This window comes from Streptopelia decaocto (genome assembly GCF_964273445.1).
Source record: "Streptopelia decaocto genome assembly, chromosome: 19".
NCBI classification, from domain to species: Eukaryota; Metazoa; Chordata; class Aves; order Columbiformes; family Columbidae; genus Streptopelia; species Streptopelia decaocto.
This window is the reverse complement of record NC_138674.1, coordinates 1265016-1286832: the sequence shown is the minus strand read 5'-3', so window position 1 is coordinate 1286832 and position 21817 is coordinate 1265016. Positions and strand designations below refer to the sequence as shown.

The window sequence follows — 21817 nt, the reverse complement described above, 5'->3', positions numbered from 1 at the left end:
TGTATCTCGCTTTCATCCAGCGTTTCCCTTCCTTCCTACCACAGGAAAACTCTCTGCTTGGGAATAACTGAGCCTCCTCTGTGCTATTCTACACCACAAAGGATCCAGTCTGGAGAAGGCTCGGGTGGATGTGAGCTTGGAAAAGCACGAGGTGACTCCCGTCCCCACGATGGCTTCTGCCTGTAGCCCTCAGCTGGGAAATGGTCAGGCTGGCCTAAAATAGGATGGGGTTTGTGGATCCAGTTCTGTTCCTATTCAACACAGTTATTGCGAGCAGCGGGAGCGAAAAACGCCTGGGCTGCTGCAGCGCTGCTCCCGGGTCCCTTAAGCCGGTCTATTAACACCTCTAATCGCCTGTGCCAGGGCAATTTCCTGGTGGCCACTGTCAGGCCGGGCTGCGAGGCACCGCTCACCCGCAACTGCCCCGTATTAACACTTGTGATTGCTGCAGGAGCAATTATGACCATCCTATTAAAACTGGAGGAGCTCACTCTATATTTAGAAACACATGGAACTTGCTGGTTTATTTTTTTCCCCTTCCTGAAATGATTTTCCCCAAGTCTCCACGGTCCGTTGAGCTGGTTTCAGCCGCAGGCAGCTGTAAACTTTGGAGGGGGCATTCCCTGCTCCGAGCCATGTGCAGTTGCTATTTCCTCTGCTAATAAGCGGGGCTGGAGCGGTGTCAGTGAGCTGTGGGGGGGCTGTGCCAACGGGCGAGTCATGTTTTATCTTTAACTATCAAATGTCTTTCCAGCCCACCTGCAAATCCTCTCCGGGGGTCAGCGCTTGGTGCGTGAGATGGTAGCAGGGCTGGAAAGGCCAGTCCAGAGAGGACCTGGAGCCCAGAGCACGTCCCATTCGCAGCATCTCCATCCTTCTGATCCCAAAGGGATGGGGAGGCGGGAGCTCTGCAGAGCCCCCGGCATCACTGAGGGGTTTGGGGGATGAGGCGGCGCGGGGGAGGAGACACCTGGGCGGTGACAGGTGTGGATCCCGGTGCGGGTCTGGAGCGGATCACTGCGGGGGTCCTGGTGCGGGTCCCGTGCGGGTCCTGGGGGGCGGGTCCCGGGGTGGGGTCCCGGCGTGGGGCCGGTGCGGGTCCTGTGTGGGTCGTGGGGGGCGGGTCCCGGCGCGGACCCCGGGGGAGGCGGGTCCCGGGGTGGGGTCCTTGGGGGCGGGTCCCGGTGCGGGTCCCGGGGAGCGGGTCCCGGGGAGCGGATCCCGGTGCGGGTCCCGCTGACCTCACAATGCGGCCGGGCGCTGCCGCGGGAGGCGGGCGGGAGGCGGGCCGGTGACTCATGGCTTCCCAACGGCGAGCGGCTCCTCCCCGCGGCCGCCGGCCCCGCGGCAGCCCCCGGCACATGGGCCGCGGCTCCGGGCGAGCGGAGCTGGCGATGGCCGGACCGCCCGGCCGCTGCCCGGACTGCGCGGCGCCGGAGCGGGGCGGCGGCGGGACCCCCCCGGCCGTGCCGCTCCTCGGCATTGCGGTGGACGAGGGGGACGTGCTGCCCGGAGCGCTGCGGCTCATGCGGGAGCTGAGACCCGGCTGGGAGCCGGACAGGGTGAAGACCAAGGTACGACCCGGCGGGGTGGGGGGGCTGCGGGGACCCCCCCCGGGGACCGGCCGAGGGGGCTGCAGAGCCCAGCCGGGGGGGTACGGGGTCCGCCCGAGGGGGCTGTGGGGTGCACTCCGAAATGCTATAGGGTCCACCCCGTGGCAGCTGTAGAGCCCACTCGGGCGGGTCTATAGAGTCCATGTGAGGGTGACTGTAGGACCCGCTGTGGGGGGCTATTGGAGCTGCAAAGGAGTGCACAACATCCCACCCTCCTGCTCTCCTTTCCACTCTCAGAGCGTAACGAGGGTCAATCAGGTGCGTGAAGGTGTGACACCAGCCTTTGGGGACCCCTCGCGCAGTCACCGAGCAGTGACTGTGAATGCGAGTGTGTCCCCAGGGTCCCTCAAGGCTGCCAAGGTGGGTGATGCTGGGGGGATGCAGCTTGCACTGCTGGTCCCCCCGGGTCCCCCCTGTGGGTGCTGCACCCCTGCCTGCACCCTGCGCCCCGCGCTGTGCTGCGGTGCCTGCTCGTAGGAGTAGCTGCTCTTGGAGCAGGTCTTGCTTGGGTTACCAGTGGCCTTGCACCTTTGCCATGTCCCATGGGCTGTGCGCAGGTTTGGATGGGAGCTGGGATTCGGCGCTGGGCTCCTGCATGGACTGGGCTTTGCTGGGAGAGCTGGTCCTGTGGGGCTGGCAGCTGCCGCAGTTCCCGTCCCCCTCCTTGCCAGGTCTGGGGTGTAAATGCGAGGCTGGTGGTGTCTGTGCCCTCACCGGGCTCCTGCCCATGGGCACAGGAGTGTGGAGGTGGTGGAGCTGGGTGCATGTAAACCTCTATACGTGTGTATGCATGTCCTCTGAAGGCACACGCTTCCTGTGTGCCTGGAGTGTCATTAAAAATGTATTAATAGCCAAGTGTAATTAAATACAAGAAGCTGCAGGAAAATACATATGAAAGGGCAGATGGCAATAGGCAGGAAGCTTGGAGTTAGAGTTCCTCCGAGCGCATAGTTGTAGGGGCAGGAAATGTCTCGGGCTCTGTGCAGCCCTGGGCACAGACCCCGGTGGCAATGGTATCCAGGCCGTGTCCAGGCACTGGAGGGGGTCAGTGTTCAAGAGCAGCCTGTGTGTACGTGCATGTGTTTTTAATTAAATAAAAAAAAAGGGAGAAAAAACTTAGGAGTTGTCAGCGAGGGGGGAATCTCCAGTTGCGCTTCCCTGAGCTGCTATTGCGAGGGCTGTTTGGGAGGGATTGGAGCGGTACTCTGGTCCTCAGCTGGTTCCCATTAGTGTCCCTGTTCGCTTTCCTCGGTGCACTGGAGCAGTGCCCGGTTCACAGCACCTCATCACACGGTGCCGGTGCACCGGCTGCTTGCAGGGGCTGTATGGAGACACGGAAAAATCTCCCGACGCTTGGGGCAGGGTGTGGAAGATGGGGAGGACCCTCTGCTTGCTGGGGTCTCCAGCCCCCGTGCTCCAGGTTGTGCCCACTTTCCAGGGCTCCTGCTTCTCCTCCTTTGAGCTCTGTCCCTGGGCAGCAGCATCTCCGTACCGAGCAGGCACGGACGGTACCGGTGAGTCAGGCAGCCACGCTCCCAGGGAAGCACACACTCCTCCATCCCTGAGCTGCTGATAAGAAGAGCAGCAGCGACATGCAGCCAAACCACTGTGAGGATTCCACGTGGATGGACTTCTTTTAGCCCGACTTTGGGAACGAGGTGCCCCGCTGCAAGCTGGCACGGGGAGGCAGCCGACACGGCGGTGCTTTGGGGATGCCGAGGGGTCTCATGGGCATGCACAGCACCAGGGTGTTGGATGGAGCTGCTTCGTTTCAGCATGGGGTTTGGGTCTTGCTTTGCATTTAACTGTCATGAGGCTCCTAGCGTGGATCACACTAGTCACGGTGGCCCTGCCGATGGCTGCTGGCGCTTCGGATCCACGAGGAATAACACTGGGCATCACCCAAGCTGCTGCACTCGGGAGCTGAGGGAGCTGCCACCTCCAAAGCAGACGAGCCCCTGAGTGCGTGTGTGTGCCAGGATGCTGCTGGACCACGGGCGGCTCTCCGAAGGTAGTGGCCGGGAATTCAGAGGGAATAAGGCTCAGTTATCCCGTTAAACCAGCTGGAAAGGGCTGATCAGGCTGTTGAGCACCAAAACAAAGCAGCACGAGGACTTCACAGGCGAGGTGGCGCTGAGCATCGCAACACGGAGCTGTTTGCCTGCGGCTGATGTGCATTGTGGCTCATGGAGGGCACCAGCCCCAGGGTGCAACATCTGCATGAGTGGGCCACGACACCTTCCGCTTGCTGAATTTCTGGCCTCTGGGGCTTGACAGGATAAGGAGAGGAGAGAGCTGAGCGTGGCACTGTGGTGGAAACACAGATTATTTGCCCTGGGAAAAGCAGCTCTGTTGCTTGAGAATGTTCAGCCAACGCAGCCAGCCCGAGGGGACGTGGCACCCAACTCGCTGCCCACCGTGCTCACCCCGAATCCAGCACCCCAGCTGTGTAACGAGGGGTGTCAGCACCGTCTGACTTCGGGCGTCTCATTCCAGTGCTCTGAGTTTCCTTCGGGAGGCTGCACGGGGAGCCCTATATATAGGCACCCTATATAGGAGCGTGAGTTGCCGAGTGGGGTGTCTAAAATTAGCTGTCCCACCCCCGAGCACCGCTGCTGCTGCAGCACGTGCCCTCGCCCCCCTCCCGCTCCACCAGCATCACACCTGCTCCGCAAACCCAAATGGGATAAAGAAATTGCCATCATGGGGAGCAGCAGCACCCCAGTGCCGAGAAAGAATGGCGTGGGGCTGAGCATCCTACCTGGGGGACGATGGGGCTTCCCACGGGGTGATGGAGCCCCAAGCCCCTCGGCACCGGGGGTGGCTGCGACCGCAGTGGGACGGGGAGAGGAGCGCGGTCGCAGCCGCAGCCCGTGCATGTGCGTGGGCAGGCGGCCAAGCCGGGGCGACGGGAGAACAAAACTCCCTTTCCATCTGCGAGGAGCCGTCAGAGCAATGACACGAGACGTCCCCGGCAGAGACGTCCCCGCCTATCAGCGCCACGGCCCGCGGGGAGGGTCGGGAGGAGGAGATGGGGTGGTGGTGTTTGCTCCGTCTTGTTTGCTGGTTTTTTCTTGTTGGGTTGTTTGTTTTTTTGCCTTTTTTTCTTTTTCATTTTCTGCCAAAGATTTGCACTGATATTTTTGTGTTTGGGAGCGATTCCCAGGGCTGTCGGGTGCCAAGCGTGCTGGCGGCACATCTGGCCCCAGCTATTCCTGAGCTCCCGGGTGAAAAATGGCAGGATTTCCACCCAAACCGCCAGCTTGGTGCAGCTGAAGCCTTGTGCCCGCGGCCCCCTGCAGCCTCCCTGTAGGTGCATGAGCCTCGGGGCCTTGCAAACTCGTGCCACCTGCCGCGGGCATTGTGGCTTCACGCTTTCTTTTACCACGTTGCTTTTTCCCTGGGTCTGATGATGGGAAGGGGGTGTCCCCCATCCCCGGCTGGCGTGGCAGGGATGGACAGACATCGGCTCTGCCGCCCTTCTCCCCCTGCAGCTCTTCACCGATGGCATCACCAACAAGCTCGTTGCGTGCTACACGGACGAGGCCATGGCGGACGCGGTGCTGGTCCGCGTCTACGGCAGGAAGACGGAGCTGCTCGTGGACCGGGAGACGGAGCTGAGGAACTTCCAGGTGCTGCGTGCCCACGGCTGCGCCCCCGACCTCTACTGCGCCTTCCAGAACGGGCTCTGCTACCAGTTCCTGCCGGGCATCGCGCTGGGGCCCAGCCACGTGCGGGACCCCCACATCTTCAGGTGTGCAGCACCCCCACGTCCTCGGGTGTGCGGGGCCGGGGGGAAATGCGGGATGGGGACACCCGTGGGGGGTTCGCTGTGTGTTTCCAGCTCTCCCCCTCGCTGGTTTCGCTCCAGAGCAGAGCTGATGTGCAGCACCCGGCTGGTGCTGCGGGATGAATGATCCAAACTGCAGCCAGATTTATCACTGTGCTTCTAAAGCATCAGCTTTTGGTGACTAGAGATTGCGTGAGAGCCATGGCTGTTACCTGAAATTGCCCTGGCAAGGTGAACGCTATTGTAATTTTGACCCAGACAGGATCTTGAAATATTTCAGAGGCGTGCAGCTGAGGTGGAGGGGAGTTCCAGCTGTGCTGAACCTGCATTTATAACATGGCTCTTTGGGGAACCCCTCTGGAGGTGTCTTAGGGCTGGTTTTGAGGAGCCCTGGTGCTGCACGGCCACGTCTGCATCCGTGTCTCCTTCCAGGCTGGTGGCCCAGGAGATGGCCCGGGTCCACGCCATCCACGCCAACGGGAGCCTCCCCAAGCCCATCCTCTGGCACAAGCTGCACAAATACCTCACTCTCGTGAAGACGGAGCTCAGCCCAAAGGTATCCAACCCCAGGTAAAGGCAGAGGGATCCCAAAGAGCCAGGCTCTGGCTTGGGCATCCGCTGCCCACCCATGTCTAAGGGGAAGAGCCCCAGTGCGCAGGTAAAGCCTCGGTGGGGGTGGGCGTGGGGCGGGGGATGGGGTCGGGGCTGGATCCGGCCGTGTGGCCACTTCTGGATCACGATCCCTCCGTGAGTGAACTCATTGGCCAAGGCCCAGGAGCATCTCTGTGTTCAGCACGTTTCCTCCTGCCCGTTTGGGGCAGGGACAGCTCTGGGTTGTGTCTGTACAGCGCCCAGGCAGGATCCAACTCCCACCTGCTGTAATAATCCTCCTCCCTGCAAATCTAGCCTGTCTTTTAAGCCCTCCCTAGAACAAGCAGAAGCTCAAGCCCTTCTTATGTGAGGATCTGAACAGCAAGGTCGAGCTGACGTTAGAGGGGATGTTAGAAACTCGGGATAGATGAAAGCAGCCAGTTCCCATTTCCAACCAGCTCATGGCGTTTCTGGGAGCCGGGTTCGCGCCGGGTGAGAGCTGGGGCGGCTGGGAAGGACGCGGGCAGCCCCAAGAGGTGGTGGAGGTGAACGAACCCGACGGCAAGCGAATCATTAACCTGTTCCCTGAGCAGCAGGGACAGGACACGGAGCCTTTCTCAGTACTCACCCGGCTGCAGGCAGACTTTACCCACGATTGCACCTTTGGTGCAGCTAGTTAAGTAATCATTAACCAGCTCTCTTCTTGGAACTGGAACTTGTGAGGTTAGGGAGAGGGCACACGCTCTGGCAGAGGCCAAAGCATTCCCATTGCCTGGGGTCAGTTGGGTGCTTTGGGACTGAGTGATGGGCGCTCGGTGGCTGGTTGGGTGGGTTTGGGGAATGGATGCAGGTGTCAGCATCTGCCAGTGCTCTGGGTACCAAACCTGGCTACCCCACTGAAAATGACCTTGTTAGCCCTCCCTTGGCGTCACCGATGAGTTTGTTTATGAAATACACAAGGGCCATGCTGCCCCTGTGCCCCCAAGGGAGGTTTCCCGTGGGCAGAAGTGAATCCCCCCATGCCCTCCCCAGCCTCCAGCAGGACCTGCCCAGCCTGGAGATGCTGGAACACGAGCTGGCCTGGATGCAGGACACGCTCTCGCAGCTGGGATCCCCCGTCGTGCTGTGTCACAACGACCTGCTCTGCAAGAACATCATCTACGACAGGACACGAGGTCGGTGGCAGCGGCTTCGCGTGTCTGGTGGAGGGTCCGTCCCCCGCCCCGCTCCCCAGGGCCGGGGTCCACCCCACAGCCCCCGCCTTTACCCCTGCAGAGCACGTTCACTTCATAGACTATGAGTACACTGGCTACAACTACCAGGCTTTCGACATCGGAAACCACTTCAATGAGTTTGCAGGTGAGTTGGGCTCCTCTCTGTGTCACCAAAGGTCCCCTCCCTGGGGTCTGCCCGTCCCTGGGGGTGGAGGAGGCAGCTGGGGGTGTTCAGCCTGGAGAAGAGAAGCTCTGGGGAGACCTTATGGTGGCCTTTCTGTACTTAAAAGGGGCTGATAAGAAAGATGGGGACAGACTTCTGAGCAGGGCCTGTTGCGATAGGACAAGGGGTGGGGGTTTTGAATTCAATTCCATGACCCCGCTCCCTTGCAGGTGTGAAGGAGGTGGATTATCGGCTCTACCCCAGCAAGGAGACCCAGCTGCAGTGGCTGCGCTCCTACCTGCAGGCGTACAAGCAGCTCACCCAGGGGGAGCGGGGGGGAACGGGGGTGTCCGAGGAGGAGCTGGAGGTTCTCTACGTCCAAGTGAACAAGTTTTCTTTGGTGAGTGGGGAGGTGGGAAGGAACCAGACTCTCTCGGGGGCTGCTCATGGAGTGGATTTTTGGGGGAGTTGGGGCTTCGTGCTGCAGCTCAGCGGGTGAGGATGGGGGTGCAGGTTCCAGCTTGGGGGTTCTGGGGACATGTGGGGCAAGAGGCTGCCCCAAGGAGCTCGGCTGTGCCTGGGAGGCACCGAGCCCTCGGGCAGGAGAGGCGCAGGGATGCTCTGTGTCCATTTCTGGTCCTTGTTCTCTCTGCTGCAGGCATCCCATTTCCTCTGGGCGTGCTGGGGGCTGATCCAGGATAAATATTCTACCATAGATTTTAACTTCTTAAGGTGAGGCCACTGGGGCCAGGGGACATTTGCTCCCAGTGTTAAATGATGGGAGCAAGAAGGATCCCAGTCATCCCCCCGTGTTTCAGGGATCCGGGGGACACAGGGCTGGGACACAAGTGTCTCATGTCTGTCCCTCTCTCCTCTCTTGGCAGATATGCAAAGCTTAGGTTTAAACAGTATTTCAAGATGAAGCCGGTGGTCACAGCCCTGCAGATCTCCAAATAGCGTCTCCGGCTCCGTGAGACCCTGAGCTATTTTGTACTCGCTGCATCCACAGCCCTCGCATCCCCCTCACCCCTTCCCCAGCCCGGCCGGGGCGAGGGCAGGTCCTGACGGGGCAGAGGACCCAGTGATTAAAGGAGACCCTGGACACACCTGAAACTGGACCATGAGATGCTGGAGAGGACCACGGCCTCGGAGAGGCCCCTGCCTCCACGAGGAAGCCTTTACCATCGCCTTAACGCTGAGCCCTGGCGCTCAGCAGGTCTGTGCTGCTCGGCCTGGCACCCAGTTTGCTCCCCTTGTGCTGTTCCAAGGTGGGAAATGGGTCGCCCCATCTGCTCAGGAGCCCCCAGAGCTGCCCGGTTGCTTTTGCTGCTCACGCTGTGCCTGTTGCCTTCGCTGCTCCCTCTGTCCCCTCTTGCCCAGTGCTGCTGGGGCTCCCACCCCCCAAACCAGCACCTTTTTTGGGTCCATATTGATCCTGGGCTTGGAGCTGCCCCTGAACATGGGACCCTTTTCCAGGAGGGGCGAGTGCTGCTGCGTTCCGCCTCGCAAGGGGCAGCGATGGCCGTGAGCCGCGTGGGCTCGGACCAGCGGGATTGTGCTGGGGGCACTGGGTGCCTGCACCCCCTTCCTGTCCCACGGCGGCTTCCCTCAGAGCCCCCGGCTCTGCCTTCCCCGGCTCCCCCAGGCCCTCTCGGGGCCGTGTCCCTGCGTGGGACCCCCTGGCAGGAGGTTGAATGGGGCTGACCCACCGAGGACAGCTTCATTGCATCAGCACTTGGCTCCGTGAGGGTGACCCTGGCCTGCTGAGCACCGTCCAGCTCTCGACGGTGGTTGTGCACCAGTTGGGGGGTGGATCGGACCCCTCTGCCCCTGCCTTGGCTGCCCAGCGAGGGGTTTGAGGACGTGGTGGCCGTTCCCTCCACACGGGCACAGGAACCTGCCCCAGCAAGAACCGGGACTGTTGTTGCATCTTGTGTTCGTTTGGTGCAAAAATAAAAGCTGCTGGTAGCTGGAAACAGGAGATGGCAGGTCTGTGGGGACTGGGGCAGCACCCACAGGATCTGGGGTGCACCCAGCCCTTCTGCTGGGGTTCACCCTCAGGGTGCTGCAGGGGAGCAGCAGCCGTGCAGCACGGGAGGGCGTTGGCACCCGGCGCTCGCTGCCTCTGCCCTGCTGGCAGCAGCTGCCGTGGCTCGTCCTTGTCCCTGTGGTTTGCAAGAGCCTCCTGCAGACCTGCTCCCCCATGGGCATCGTGGGCGCCCTGGCAGCCCCGAGGGCAGGATGGAGCGGGCACCCCGCAGAACAGGCTGAACCCCAAATCCACAGCCGCGTGGGGTGAGACCTTGAGAAAACACAGTTGAGAGGTGGGAAGGAGAGGGTGCTGGAAGAGGGGCAGGGAGGGGGAACAGGCACCCCCATCTATGTCCTGACCGCCCGGGGTGAGAGATCCCAGTCCAGCCCTTGGTTGTCCCCAAGCCCAGGCTGGGAAAGTCCAGACCCAGATCTCTGCTCCAAAAAGTCATCTTTATTGTGCCAAGGGATGGAGGGGGGCAATTGTAAACAAGTATGTGAAATATACAGGTTAAGTTACTCATCATCTTATTAACAAAATAAAGCTCTATCTATATTTACAGTCTTTAAAAAAAAAAAAAAAAAGAGAAATTAAAAAAAAAAAAAGAGAGAGGAAGAGCTGCATCTTTGTCAGGCGTATCTGCATCCAGCCCCCTCTGCAGCGCAGCCCCCCACCCTGGGAGCTGGCACCCCCTCCCCAGGGACCCAGCCAGAGCAGCACGGGGGGGAATAAATAAAGCACTGACGAAGGGAAAGAGAGAGGAGGCAGGATGCTCCCTTGGATAAACGCCGTCCCGCGAGCAGCCCTGGGGGTGCAGGGGAGCGACACCCGGGTCCTGGTGCTGCAGCACCCCCACCCTGGGGCTGCACACCCCCAGCTCCTCCTGCACCCCCCAGTGGCCCCACGGTGCTGGACCAGAGGCTGCGGCTGCAGCCACCGTGCCTGTTTCCGGCTGTTGCCACAGGGAGGTGCACAGACACCGTGCATGGACAGCCGGACACCGCATGGACAGCTGGACACACAGCCGTGCTGCACCCCTAACACCTCCAGACTGAGCTCTGATCAGAACCAGGTAATTTTTTTCGATTTTTGTTCGTTTGTTTTATGGCTGTTATTTTGGGGGTGCAGGTCGCCATTGCAGCCCGCAGAGCCGGGCATGGCGGGGAGAGGTGCCCGGAACGGGTGGGACACGTGCCCACCATGGCCAGGGCTTGTGCCCGGGGCAGGGGCTGGCGAGGACCGGGGTACAGGCACCCCCTTTATTTACAAAGTGGGCCAGAGCTGTCAGGAGCACAAAGGGCTCCTTGGAGCTTTTACTGGTGCTCGGGCCAGGAGGAGCTAAAAACGGCTTGTTGGGAATTTGCTGGCAGGCTCTAAAGTCCGACTGGGAAACACGGCAGAGAGGTCAGACCGCGCTGAGCAAGGGACAAGCGTGTCCCCATCCCGTGTCCCCAGCAGTGGGGGTGGCAGCCACTCTGCAGAGCCCCACGGGTGCGGGAGGGCTGGGAGAAGCTTGGGAGGTTTTCCCGCACCCTGACACCCTCGGGTCCCTCCCAGGGCTGCATGTGGGTGACAGCTCAGCAGCTGCAGCACCCTATCCCTGGGCCAGGTGGCCTCAGCTCGCTGTGCCGCCACCATCTTGCCCAAGGGGGTTGGCATGTCCCAGCCATGGCCCCATGCAGTGCCCATCACCCTCCCCAAAATACTGGGTGCCACCTTCATGACACCCATCTGCAGGCAAGCAGCAGCTCTCCTCTGCTCCCAGCACAGCCGGTTGGCCAAGTCCCGTCCCATCGGGGGATGCTGTCACCGCCTTTTTGGTGGCAGCCGCCACGCCAGCCCCCCTCAGTCCGTCAGCACCACCAGCTCGCCATCGCTCTTGTCCTCGCCCTCCGAGTCCTCCTCCTCGCTGTAGCGGTACATCTCGCCATCGGCCACCAAGTGCCCGTCATCGCCGCCGTCGCCCTCCTTGAGGCTGCGGGTGTTGACGATGACGGGCATGGCGGGCTCGGCGCCGCGGGGCAGGTAGCGCTCCACCAGCGGCGCCGCCAGCGGCATCCCCACCGCCCGCGGGTACAGCACGTCCGAGGAGCCGGGGGGCAGCTGGCTGCCCTGGGGCCTGCGGGACAGGGAACGCGATCACCGCTTGGGGTGTCGGGGTGCTCCCCGTGCATCCCGGGGTACCCCCTGCCGCGGGCACCTCGGGGACCCCCTTGTTTGGGGGGAAGGGGCGCGTTACCCTATCAAGTAGCCCTGCCTGGCGTCCTGCCGCCGGTTCCTCATCAGCGCCTTGTACTCGCCCACGCGCAGCCGCTTCCCCTCCACGATGCAGGTGCGTTTGGGTCGGGGCTTGTACTTGTAGTCGGGGTATTTCTCCAGGTGCTGCCGGCTCAGCCGGGCTTGCTCCTCGTAGTAGGGCTGCTTCTCCTGGTTGGTCATGGACTTCCAGCGGGAGCCTGCGCAGAGAGGGGCCATAGAATCACAGAACCGTTTGGGTTGGAAGAGACCCTCAAGATTAAGTTCAATTGACTGCACCGCTGGTTTTTAATAGTGACACGGCCATGGGGAACGGCTGGTGTGACCGAGAGCCACAGCGGGACTGCTGCTGGCGGGGCGGCGGGTGAGATGCACTCACCATCTCCAAGAGCGATGCTACAAGTAGCATCATCTTGGGGGGGTCACCCATCCATGGTGGCTGAGGACGAGCGAAGTGAGCAGCCGGTCCCCTGTGGGGACGCACTGGGGGGTCCTGCTCCAGCCCCCCACGGCCATCCCCGGCACTCACCCAGGATCTTGCTGATGCTGGAGTTGTGCATGTCCGGGAAGGCCTGCAGAATCTTCCTCCTCTCGTCCTTCGCCCACACCATGAAGGCGTTCATGGGCCGCTTGATGTGGTTGTTGTTCCTGGACTCGGGGAAGTGCCGGGAGCCTGCGAGAGAAACGCCGGGTCAGGAGCCGGAGGAGGGGACGAGCTGGGGGGCCACCCCCGGCGCTCCCGTCCGGCCGCACCGTCCATCTCGCAGGTCAGCAGAGCCTCGTCCAGCCGGTGCGCGGGCGTCTCCTCCATCCGCTCCTTCCCGGGGGAAGAATCAATCCCGACGTGGTCCTGCGGGAAAGTGGAGAGTCAGGAACCAGTTCTGAGGCACGAACCTGCTCGCGGGCAGACATCTGGCCCTGGCTGCGATGGGGGACGGCAAGGGGGACGGTGACCCTGGCGGGCAGGCTCACCTTGCGGTAGGGGCTGCTCAGCGACCCCTCCAGGGCTCCGCTGTGGCCGTGCAGCAGCTGCCGCGCGTCCTGGATGGCTTTGGTGATGGCATCGCCTTCGCCCAGGAACCCTGGCAGGACAGCGGGACGGCACCCATCAGCACCTGCTCCTCTGACACCCCACAGCACCCCAGAAACCACAACTGTGTGCCCCGAGGGGGTGACGCAGAGTGACAGGTGCCCACTCAGGGAAGTGGCTGGGGGAGGACATGGATATTAGGAACAATTTCTTCCCCAAAGGGCTGTGGGGCATTGGAACAGGCTGCCCAGGGCAGTGCTGGAGTCACCATCCCTGGACAGATGGAGATGAGGAGATGAGGTTCTCAGGACACAGGGTGAGGGAATGGTTGGACTTGTTCGTGAGGGGCTTTTCCAATCAAAGTGATTCTGTGATTCTATCAGTGAAGGCAGTTGGGAACCCACCCAGCGGCAGGTTGGACGGGCTGCTCTGCAGGTCCCTGGTGGCCCCGTGGCTCGGTGTGAGGGACTGGCAGCCACTCATCTTCAAACTGGGCGAACTGGAGGCGCTGGGGAGGTCGGAACTCTTGGGTTTGGCTGTCAGGTTCAGCGGCTGCGAGGTCTCCTGTGCCGGAGGGGAGCGGGGATGAAGCTCAGCCCCCGCAGCACCCCAGAGCAGGGGATGGAGGTGCTTTGGGGCTGTACCTGCATCTGGAGGTGGCCCGAGCCGGTGGGTCTCTTCAGCGTGGGAGGAGGGGGGCTGTGCAGCAGCTGCACCGGGTAATCCACTGCGGGAGCAGAGCGACAGGGGTTGGGGGACAAGGCCACCCCCAGGGCTGGGACAGTCCAGGGGGATCCGCTCACCTGGTTTGCAGGGGATGGGCTGGATGGGCAGCGCTAACTGGGAGTCGGGAGGGACCGGGAGAGGCTGGTGGCTGGGGGTGAAGGCGGGAATCATCACGTAGGGCATGTTGACCTGCTGGAGGAAGAAGGTTTTTTACAATGAGGGTGGTAAAACACTGCAATGGGCTGCCCAGAGAGGGGGGGGATGAACCATCCATAGAGACATCCCAGGCCAGGCTGGACGGGGTCTGAGCACCCTGAGCTGGTGCAGATGTCCCTGCTCATGGCAGGGGGGGCACTGGGGGAGCTGGGGAGGCCCCTCCACCCCAAACCAGCTGTGATTGTGTGGATGGAGAGAGAGCATGGAACTGCCGTGGGTCACCCTGCCTGGCCCTGGGAGGGGACACGAGCTGACATGGGATGGGGCTGCAATGACCCCACGGTGGAAGGGGAAGATGAGGAGGTGTCCCCCACCTTTACCTGGATCTGCTGCTGGAGCAGGTTGATTTTGTGCTGCTGCTGGATGAGCTGCTGCTGCTGCTTGGCGATCTGGCGGAGGGGAGACAGGGGGGCCCAGCGGTGTCACCGGCAGCGCCAGCACCATCAGCAAGGACCCAGGGTGGCTTAATTACTTTAAGAAGTGTAATTCCCATTTCCTTTGGTCCCCGTCCTCCCAGCACCAGGGAGCAAGAGGAGTCTTTGGGAGGGGCACAGAAAACATGACAGTTTCTGGGCAGACAGAGAATTCACACTGTCCCCAATGCCAAAGCCACCTCCCCTCCACTCCCAGGGGACCCTGTCCTGGTCCTGCAAAGGGATCCAAAGGGATCCCCAAAGGGATGGATGGTCCCCGGCAAACGCTGCCCATGGGAACCCAAACCCACCTGCTCCTGCTGCTGCCGCGCCAGCTCCATCTGCTGCTGCTGCTTCTCGAAGAGCATCGCGGCCATGTTCTTCTGCTCCGAGTGCGCCGTCAGCAGCTGGTCCCGCAGCGTGGACAGCTGGTTGATCATGACCAGTAACTGGAGCTCCTTCTCTGCCAGGCTCTCCTGGGTTCCTGGAGGAAACCAAGCGGCTGCAGGTGAAGGGCTTGGGGAGGGGGAACAGCATCTCCACCACCCTTGGGTGCTGGTGGGTGATGCATGGCCAGGGAATGGCCAATGCACAAGGGACATAAAGATCCCCCAGTGCTGGACATGTGCAGTCAGAGGCGACTCCCAAAAATCAAATTAATGTTTTGGTTGAAAAAGAACAAATCCCACTCTTGCAGGAACGTGTCCCTCACCTTTCACTTCCTTGGACTCAGCGGCGTTCCGGCCCAGCAGCCGCTCCTTCCAGTCGCTGGACAGTAACTTCTCGATGGTTGGCATCACTGTGCATACCGGCAGGGACCGGGGAGAGGGAACCACAGCCAGGTGAGCACAGCACCATGGCGCGGGGCTCTGCACCAGGGCGCGGGCGGCTCGTCCCATCCCGCAGCTTTGCAAAAATACCCGGGGCTCTGAAGGGAGTGAGGGAGGATCCCAAGAGGCCACTCAGAAACTTTTCTTACCCTCCTTCAAGTTCCTGTTGAAGTCCAGCTTCTCCTGGGCGCTGCCGGCCGGCTCGAAGGCAGAGTGCCGGGGCTCCCGCGCGTCACCGGCGGGCGAGCGGGACTCCTGCGACACACACAGCGTCACTTGGCACCCGCTCCTGCGGGCGGGGACGTCCCCAGGTCTCCGGGCAGGAGATGCTGGGCTGGCGGGATGCGTGGAGCTGCTGGACCACGCTCCGCCAGGCACATCCCCCAGCCTGGCGTCAGAGCATCTCTGCTCTTCATGCCGCAAAGACGTGTTTGCCGGAGGTTTTGACTATTTATTTAGATGGCCCAGCTCGCTGGCCCCTGTCCCCACCGGGAGGCAGCACAGGGAGCAGAAGGGCTGAGGCTGCTGGTCAGGAGGAGAGAAAACCCAAGCGCAATGGGAAAGGGAGGAGGAGGGGATGGAGCGTGTCTGGAGGTGGTCGGGGGGCTCCACGCCAAAGGCAAAGCCCTCCAATTGGGCTGACCTGAGAGCATCAAAAACGGCCAGAAAAGCCTTGGGGGGACCACACATTTCAGCGTTGTTTCCTTGGGGCAAGGAACAACCACCTGGGGAAACAACCACCCCCTTTTCCCAGGGCCGGGGGCCGTGTTTGTCACGGCGGTGGGACCCACCTGCGGCAGGGGCGGGGGGGCCGTGCCCTCCCGGGGCGGTGGCCCTGGGGGGTCGCTGGGCTGGAGCTCGGTGCTGGGAGCGGCCCCCGGCGTGGACTCGAAGCCGCTCTCCTTCTTCTCCTCCGTCTTGATGGTGCAGTTCACCATGCTGCCCGCTCCATCCAGCTCCAGCGCGGGAGAAACGGGGCTCCTCATGGACATCCTGCGGGACACCGAGCGGCCATGGGGCACCCCGGCCGCGGGACCACTATTCCCAGCCTGTCCCCATACTGGGGCGCCCTGTGCTGCTGGTTTGCCAGGGGCGGTGGTCTCGCCTTTCGCCATGGCTCGGCACATTTTGCACACCTGGGGCTAAATTGAGAGATCCCCAGGGAAACAAGCCCGACATGGATGGATGTCACTGTGCTCACACCGGCAGCCGAGCTCATGGGGATCTACCTTCTCGGGACACAGCAAAAATAGGAATATTACCCTCCCAAAACTTGTCTTTCAGGGAGGAATAATGGGAAAAGGAGGTTGTAGCGGGGTTTACACCGGCGGCTGCCGGGAGCCAGGATCGGGGCTGCGGGACCACAGGGGATGCTGAGATGGGTGTGATGGGTGTGATCCTGCACCCCACAACCGGGACCCCCAAACTCCCTCTCACCTCCCCCCACCCCAGCAGTTCATTGGGACCCCCCAAAATCCAGGCTGGGGGTGTGGGCTGGGGCGTGGGGGCTGAGCCGAGCTGCAATTACATAACAAACAAAGCCCAGCTCAAGCTGCGAATTAATCAAACCGCTGAAAATAAAACCTTCCTCTCAGGAACTTCAAACAAAAGAAACGAAAACAACAAGGCCGGCTGGGTAATGAAAAGCCAGGGCTGTGAATAGGGGACAAAAGGAAGTGGAACAATAGGGTGTTGGACAAAAGCAATAAAGTAAAGGGAAGTGTGACAGCTCCACAATAGGGCACTGTGCGCGCCAGCCTTTCTGATCTTAGCGGGGCTTTTTTTAATCTCAGTTCCCTCGCCCTCCGCTGAACAAACCAGCGCGCTGGCCGGGCCGGTGGCCTTCCTCCCGCCATCGGCACCATCATCATCATCATCACCGGGATCGGCCGCGCCCTGCGGCACCGCCCGCGTCACCCCGGCTCACCTTGGGGAGGGCGACCCGAGCACGGGCAGCACCCACCCAAAACCCATCGCCCACCCAAAAACCCATCGCCCACCCAAAAACCCATCGCCCACCCAAAAACCCATCGCCCACCCTCGGTGAGGAGGAAGCGGAGACGCTACAGGTGGGGAAACTGAGGCACGCACACACAGTGGCTGCAGCACTTTGCCCTGGGTGCTTTCCTAAGTCCGGACGTGCAGATGTGGGTGCGCAGCTGCTCCCTCTTTCCAGCTTTTTGGGCTTTTTAAAGGCAAACCCCCCTGCTCAGTGCACCCCTGGTCTGCCCGTCCTCCCTGGGCTGGGTGCTGCCCGGGGCGCGGGGCGGCAGCAGCGCCCAGGCAGCACAGCGCCGTGCTCCGGTGCCCTTGTTTTGAGACAGGCACGAAAAGCAGCGTCCCGCTCCCCGGCAGGTCACCGCTCTATCACACGTAACCTCCTGGTGCCACTGGAAGTTTACTCTTAAAACGGGGCCGGTACTTTAATAGGGGCCTGTTTGAAAGGAGCCTCATTGTGGGTTTATTATACAGTTTGTCAAACAAAAAAAAAAAGAGAGAAAAGAAAAAGGAGAAAGCAGAGCCGTTATCTTGTTACGGGGCTGGTTCCCGGGCTCAGGTGCTGGGCTCCAGGGCTGCCTGTGGCAGACAATAGGGACAGAACAATTGCCTTGGCGCGGGCAGTGTAACAGATCTTTGCCTTTTATGTTTCCTGTTTAATGCAGGATGGAGGGGAAAGGAGGGAGTGGCATTGGGATGCGAAGTGCCAGCATGGAGAGCCAAAACGGACCTGCGAGTCCTCGGTGCTGGAGCAGGGTCCAGGCAGGGGCTGCATCCTCCCAGCACAGCGTTCTGGGGAGGACGAGGGGCCTCGTCCTACGGGCACTGAAACCCACAGCCGCCCGTACTCTGCAGGTATGGCCGTGCCCACCTTGCCTCCAAACTGCAGCCCCAAAGCTGTGCATCCTGCCATTCTGGGGTGACCGTGCCACCCTTCCTGCTGTGGCTGCGGCTGCCCCGCGTGTGCTGCAGCACAACAGCTCCCACGGGCTGGGGGACAAGGTGCCAGCAAACCCCCCTGCCCGGAGCACCGGGAGGTGCCAAGACCCCCATTGCACCCCGAGCCTCTTCCCGGTCGCACTGGCTTTGCAGAGAAGGGGCTGCCGGCATCTCCCCCCCGGCACAAAGCAGCAAGGGGCAGAAAAGCCAGGTAGGGCAGAAAGGTTCGTGGGTTACAGCAGCGCCGTACCCAGCGCGGCTGAGCTGCCCAGGTGGCCCAAAACGCACCCACCCATCCCCAGCAGCCCCATCCCGCCACCAAGTAACCAACCCCGGCAACGCAGAACCACACGGGGCAAAAACCGCGAGGAAAAACACCGTCCGAGCACACACAGCAGCGCCGCCGAGAGCGCGGCACCGCCACCGTGCACGCACCGGCCACGTGCAGCGCTCGCGGCCCCCGGCGCCCCGGAGAGGAAAAAATAAGATACACATGGACGTTTGCTGCTTGCAAGCAGGGCCTGAGGAATCCCGGCTGGCCTCCGAGACAGACAATAGCCCATCTCCTGTCAGATGAGCGGGCCGCTTTCCTGCCAGACTTGGAATGTCCTTTTGGGGCCGTTTCCAAGCGTTTCCGCCCAGCGTGCCTTCGCACATGAAAGAATGGATGGTTTCCTCTGCCATGCCCGGGCAGGGGTGGCCAGGGACGGCCGAGGGGGAAGTTCACGGGGCTGCCGTCCCTCCCCGGGGATGCAGAACATCCCGTGATGGTGGGTCGCTCCCTGGGATGGAAGGAGAAAGCAGGCGGCCGCGGGGACGTGGGCTCCGGATGGGGACAACCCGCACATCGGCCACACGCTGTATGTGAAACGCGGCACAAAGTGTCAAACCCCGGGGTTTCCCGCTTCTGAAAAAAAGCAGGTTTAAAATGCAGAAAGCACCTGGATGCTGAAGTATTCAGCCCCAGAAATGCTGCCACCACGGGAGAGCCGCAGCTCCACGTGTCCCCAAGGGACAGCGGCACTCACGGGACACGTGTGCCCCCCGGGATGTGTCGCGGGTGTGCACACAAACCGGGGTGCTGCAGCAACGGAAACTCGCTGCGCTTGGGGGAGCACGAGCTGACGCTTTGCGCATCCTCAAATGCCACGTTTTCAACGTCTTACCTGTCGCCGGTGCCGCCACAGAAAGCCGCAGCCTCCATGTGCCCAGAAGGCTGCCCAGAGCTCGCGCTGCCGGAAAAGCTGCAAAATCAACGCCGAGAAGAGAGATCTTTGGCAGCTGGGGGTTTGGGGAGGGTCACGGGGCACAGGGGCAGCAGTGGGTGCCCAGCAGGGGTGGGGTGATGCCCACGGGAGCTGCCGGGCACGTCCTGCCCAGCCCTACCCAACGGCTCCTTCACCGTCCCTGCGAGACCCCCCAGGCCCCCGCTGCCCCTCCCCATCCTGGCAAGACTTGGGGTCCCATGGAAAACGCTCCAGCACCAGCGGGAGCTGGGATCTCCCACTGTCCGCACAAAACAGGTTGGTCTTGGTCCACCCTCCACCAGCAGTTCCCTAAAGGCAATTTCTCACCCCTAAAGGATAAACGGCCTCCAGAAACGCCTCCGCGGGTCACAGCAAAGCGGTGACGCTGCGGTGACAGCACCGAGAGCATCAGCATCACGGAAACTCCCCGGAGCGGCCGGCACAGGAAGGAGCAGCGGGTCACCCCCCTGCACGTGCCCCCCGAGCACCCCCCTTCCACCCCGGTCCCTCTGTCCCCTCTCCACCAGGTGTGGGACCCTGTCCTGCTGTCCCCCTTGGTCCTTGGAAGGGTCCCTATTGCTGCACGGCCGCGTTACGGCTCTTTGCGAGGGGGAGGATCAATTCGCCATCTGCCGAGATGAAAAGCAGCATCGCCACCCCCAAACATATTAATTGCTAAATTCGCTTAAGGGAACACTTGCAAGACAGGGGGAAAAAGATGCTCTGGGGGGAATGGGAAAACGAAGCCGCTCATGATAACGAGACAAAATAATTCCCGCATTGGTGCAAAACGCCAAAGGGTGGCCCGGCCGCTCCTTGTCCCCAGCACGAGGGCTTTGCTGGGCCCCCCCGCGCCCCCGCCAGCCCAGCTGTGCCAGGACACCGGCAGAAAACCAACCGGGACCTTCATAACCATCCAAATCACGGAACCAAATATAGAGAGGCGGTCGGATCCTTCGGCGGGTGTAAACTGGCACGGATCCGCTGCCTTCACAGCCACAACACAAACACATTTTTCCTTTACTGGGATGAGCGCTGCGAGGGTTTTAAATAGGGGAAAAATTAAACTGAGCCTCAGGTGGAACTTCCTGGCCGCGAGATTTATTAGACAGGGAACGATCTCATCAGGGAAGTGGAGGAAACTCCGCAGCGCTGGACTCATTGAAATCCGTGTGAAGCCCGGAGGAAGAAGGTGCAGGAACAACCCAGCGACAGCCCCCGCGACCCGCTGGTCATTCCCGCTTCCTGGCCACAAGACTACACAGTCTGCACCATGGGCCGGGTTGTTGTTTGGTTTGTTTTGCTTCCACTCACTGAGACGTATCAATGAGGAAAAACCTCCTCGCACCATCCCCGGCCCTGCAGGCAGATGGGTTTCTTGCCCAGGGAAGGTTACGCGGTTAAAAGCATCATTAAGAAGCAGCACTTTGCTCGGGTCTGAGCAGCAGCGGAGGCAGAAGTGCTGGGAGAAGAAACTCCCCTTCCCTGCAGGTCTAAACGCTCCAGGGAAAAGCGCAAACCCCACAGTCTTCATATTTTCAGAGACCCCCTTCTCACTGCCCTCCGCCTTCCTCTCTTGGTCGCATTACACGCCAATGAAACCACCTTGCATAAACCTGTCGATTATAGGAAAGACATTTCAAAAACTTGGAGCAAATAAAGAATCACCCTCCCAAAAAATGGGGAGAGAGCCAGGAGCCAAAGGACGGGAACAGCTCACCCAAGCCGGCGCTGCTGGCGCGCATGGCACAGTTCGCACATCTCCCTCCTTTCCTTCGCAGTTTCTGTCCTCCCCTCACCCAAAAGCGGCCTCGGGCTTATCGGGGAGGCCAATCTCGGTGTCGTTTTTGTGGCGTTTCACTCGCTCAGCGTTTCCAGGCAGAGCGGAGGGCACGTTTGACTCGGCTGCTTCGTAAACAATACTTTCCTATCGCATGGCGGAGGGACGAAGACATCTGACCCTTTTCCTCTCCTGCTTCGAAAATTCAAAAAACCCGAGACGGGGCTCACCCGCCTCGCCAGGACCTGCCCAGCACCTCCTTCAATTGCTCCCAGACACGGGGAACCATGGGACCTGGTGCTGGGTGCCAGACACTGTCCATCCTCTGCCCCAAATCATCACACCCTTACGAACAGCAGCCCCGACCCCACTCCTGCTGCGCTTGAGTGTCGTGGCTGAATATGGGTGAAGACCCTCAAGGAAAACGCTTGACTTCTCCTTATTAGTCTAAGCTGGTCACTCGGACGGTGTTCCCCTGATTTAGGGCGCGGGAGGCAGCTCAGCCCCCCGTGCTCTGCGCCCCGCGGATGAGCTGGAGCATCCTCCAGCAGCAGCCATGGGGCTGCAATGGGCATCGCCTCCCAGGGCCGGCTGTTGTGTTACATTTGTGAGATGGAAATCGCAGGAGGGAGCAATTTTTATCATCCTTAGGCTCAGGGAGAGACCCTGGGCGCTGGGGGTCCCCCACCACCCATCGCACTGCAGGACACAAGAGATCCAGCTGCAGGGACCCTCCAAACCGCGACCGTCCCGCAAGGCTGGGTTTGCACCTCACTCCTCTCCCCTCTCTCTCAGAGGAACTAAAGCCCACGGAATCCTGGTCTCACAGCAGCTCCCGGTCGGGCTCCTCGGCTCTGGGGGAGCAAAGAGGTTTGGGAACAAGCCTTTACCGGATATTCTTCATTGCACAACCGAAAACACAGCCCAGCCCCGGGCAGAGGCGCCTCCATCTCCCACAGCCCCCAGCCAGCCCGGGCTC

At 61.4% G+C, this 21817-nt stretch overlaps 2 protein-coding genes across 6 annotated transcripts in view; one reads left to right on the top strand and one right to left on the bottom strand.

Annotated features, from left to right (window-relative positions):
• Positions 1-1361: 1361 nt before the first annotated feature.
• Positions 1362-9337, top strand: ETNK2 (ethanolamine kinase 2; the record flags this gene model as incomplete). Of its 2 annotated transcripts, XM_082069373.1 has the most annotated exons (9): positions 1389-1574; positions 1851-1871; positions 5108-5367; positions 5836-5973; positions 7027-7169; positions 7270-7353; positions 7602-7771; positions 8030-8103; positions 8256-9337. In XM_082069373.1, 9 exons carry the CDS (start codon positions 1395-1397, stop codon positions 8326-8328), a joined length of 1143 nt encoding a protein of 380 aa, XP_081925499.1. In that variant the 3' UTR covers positions 8329-9337. The 2 variants fall into 2 exon arrangements, with proteins under 2 accessions (XP_081925498.1, XP_081925499.1); XM_082069372.1 differs by lacking the exon at positions 1851-1871 and having other exon boundaries at positions 1362-1574.
• Positions 9338-9847: 510 nt separating this feature from the next.
• The window catches only part of SOX13 (SRY-box transcription factor 13), an 18522-nt gene continuing 6552 nt past the window's right edge, over positions 9848-21817 (bottom strand). The window contains exons 1-14 of one of the 4 annotated variants that reach the window (XM_082069000.1): positions 18978-19044; positions 15666-15867; positions 15024-15129; positions 14757-14843; positions 14356-14528; positions 13946-14020; positions 13493-13604; positions 13334-13416; positions 13094-13253; positions 12632-12741; positions 12413-12509; positions 12189-12332; positions 11643-11859; positions 9848-11522 (exon numbers count right to left, since the gene is read on the bottom strand). In XM_082069000.1, coding sequence (XP_081925126.1) covers positions 11249-11522; positions 11643-11859; positions 12189-12332; positions 12413-12509; positions 12632-12741; positions 13094-13253; positions 13334-13416; positions 13493-13604; positions 13946-14020; positions 14356-14528; positions 14757-14843; positions 15024-15129; positions 15666-15867; positions 18978-19015 — 1878 coding nt within the window. In that variant the 5' untranslated portion in view covers positions 19016-19044 and the 3' untranslated portion in view covers positions 9848-11248. Of the gene's footprint in view, positions 11523-11642; positions 11860-12188; positions 12333-12412; positions 12510-12631; positions 12742-13093; positions 13254-13333; positions 13417-13492; positions 13608-13945; positions 14021-14355; positions 14529-14756; positions 14844-15023; positions 15130-15665; positions 15868-18977; positions 19045-21817 lie in introns of those variants that run through there. The other 3 variants (XM_082069001.1, XM_082069002.1, XM_082069003.1) reach the window with 3 other exon arrangements.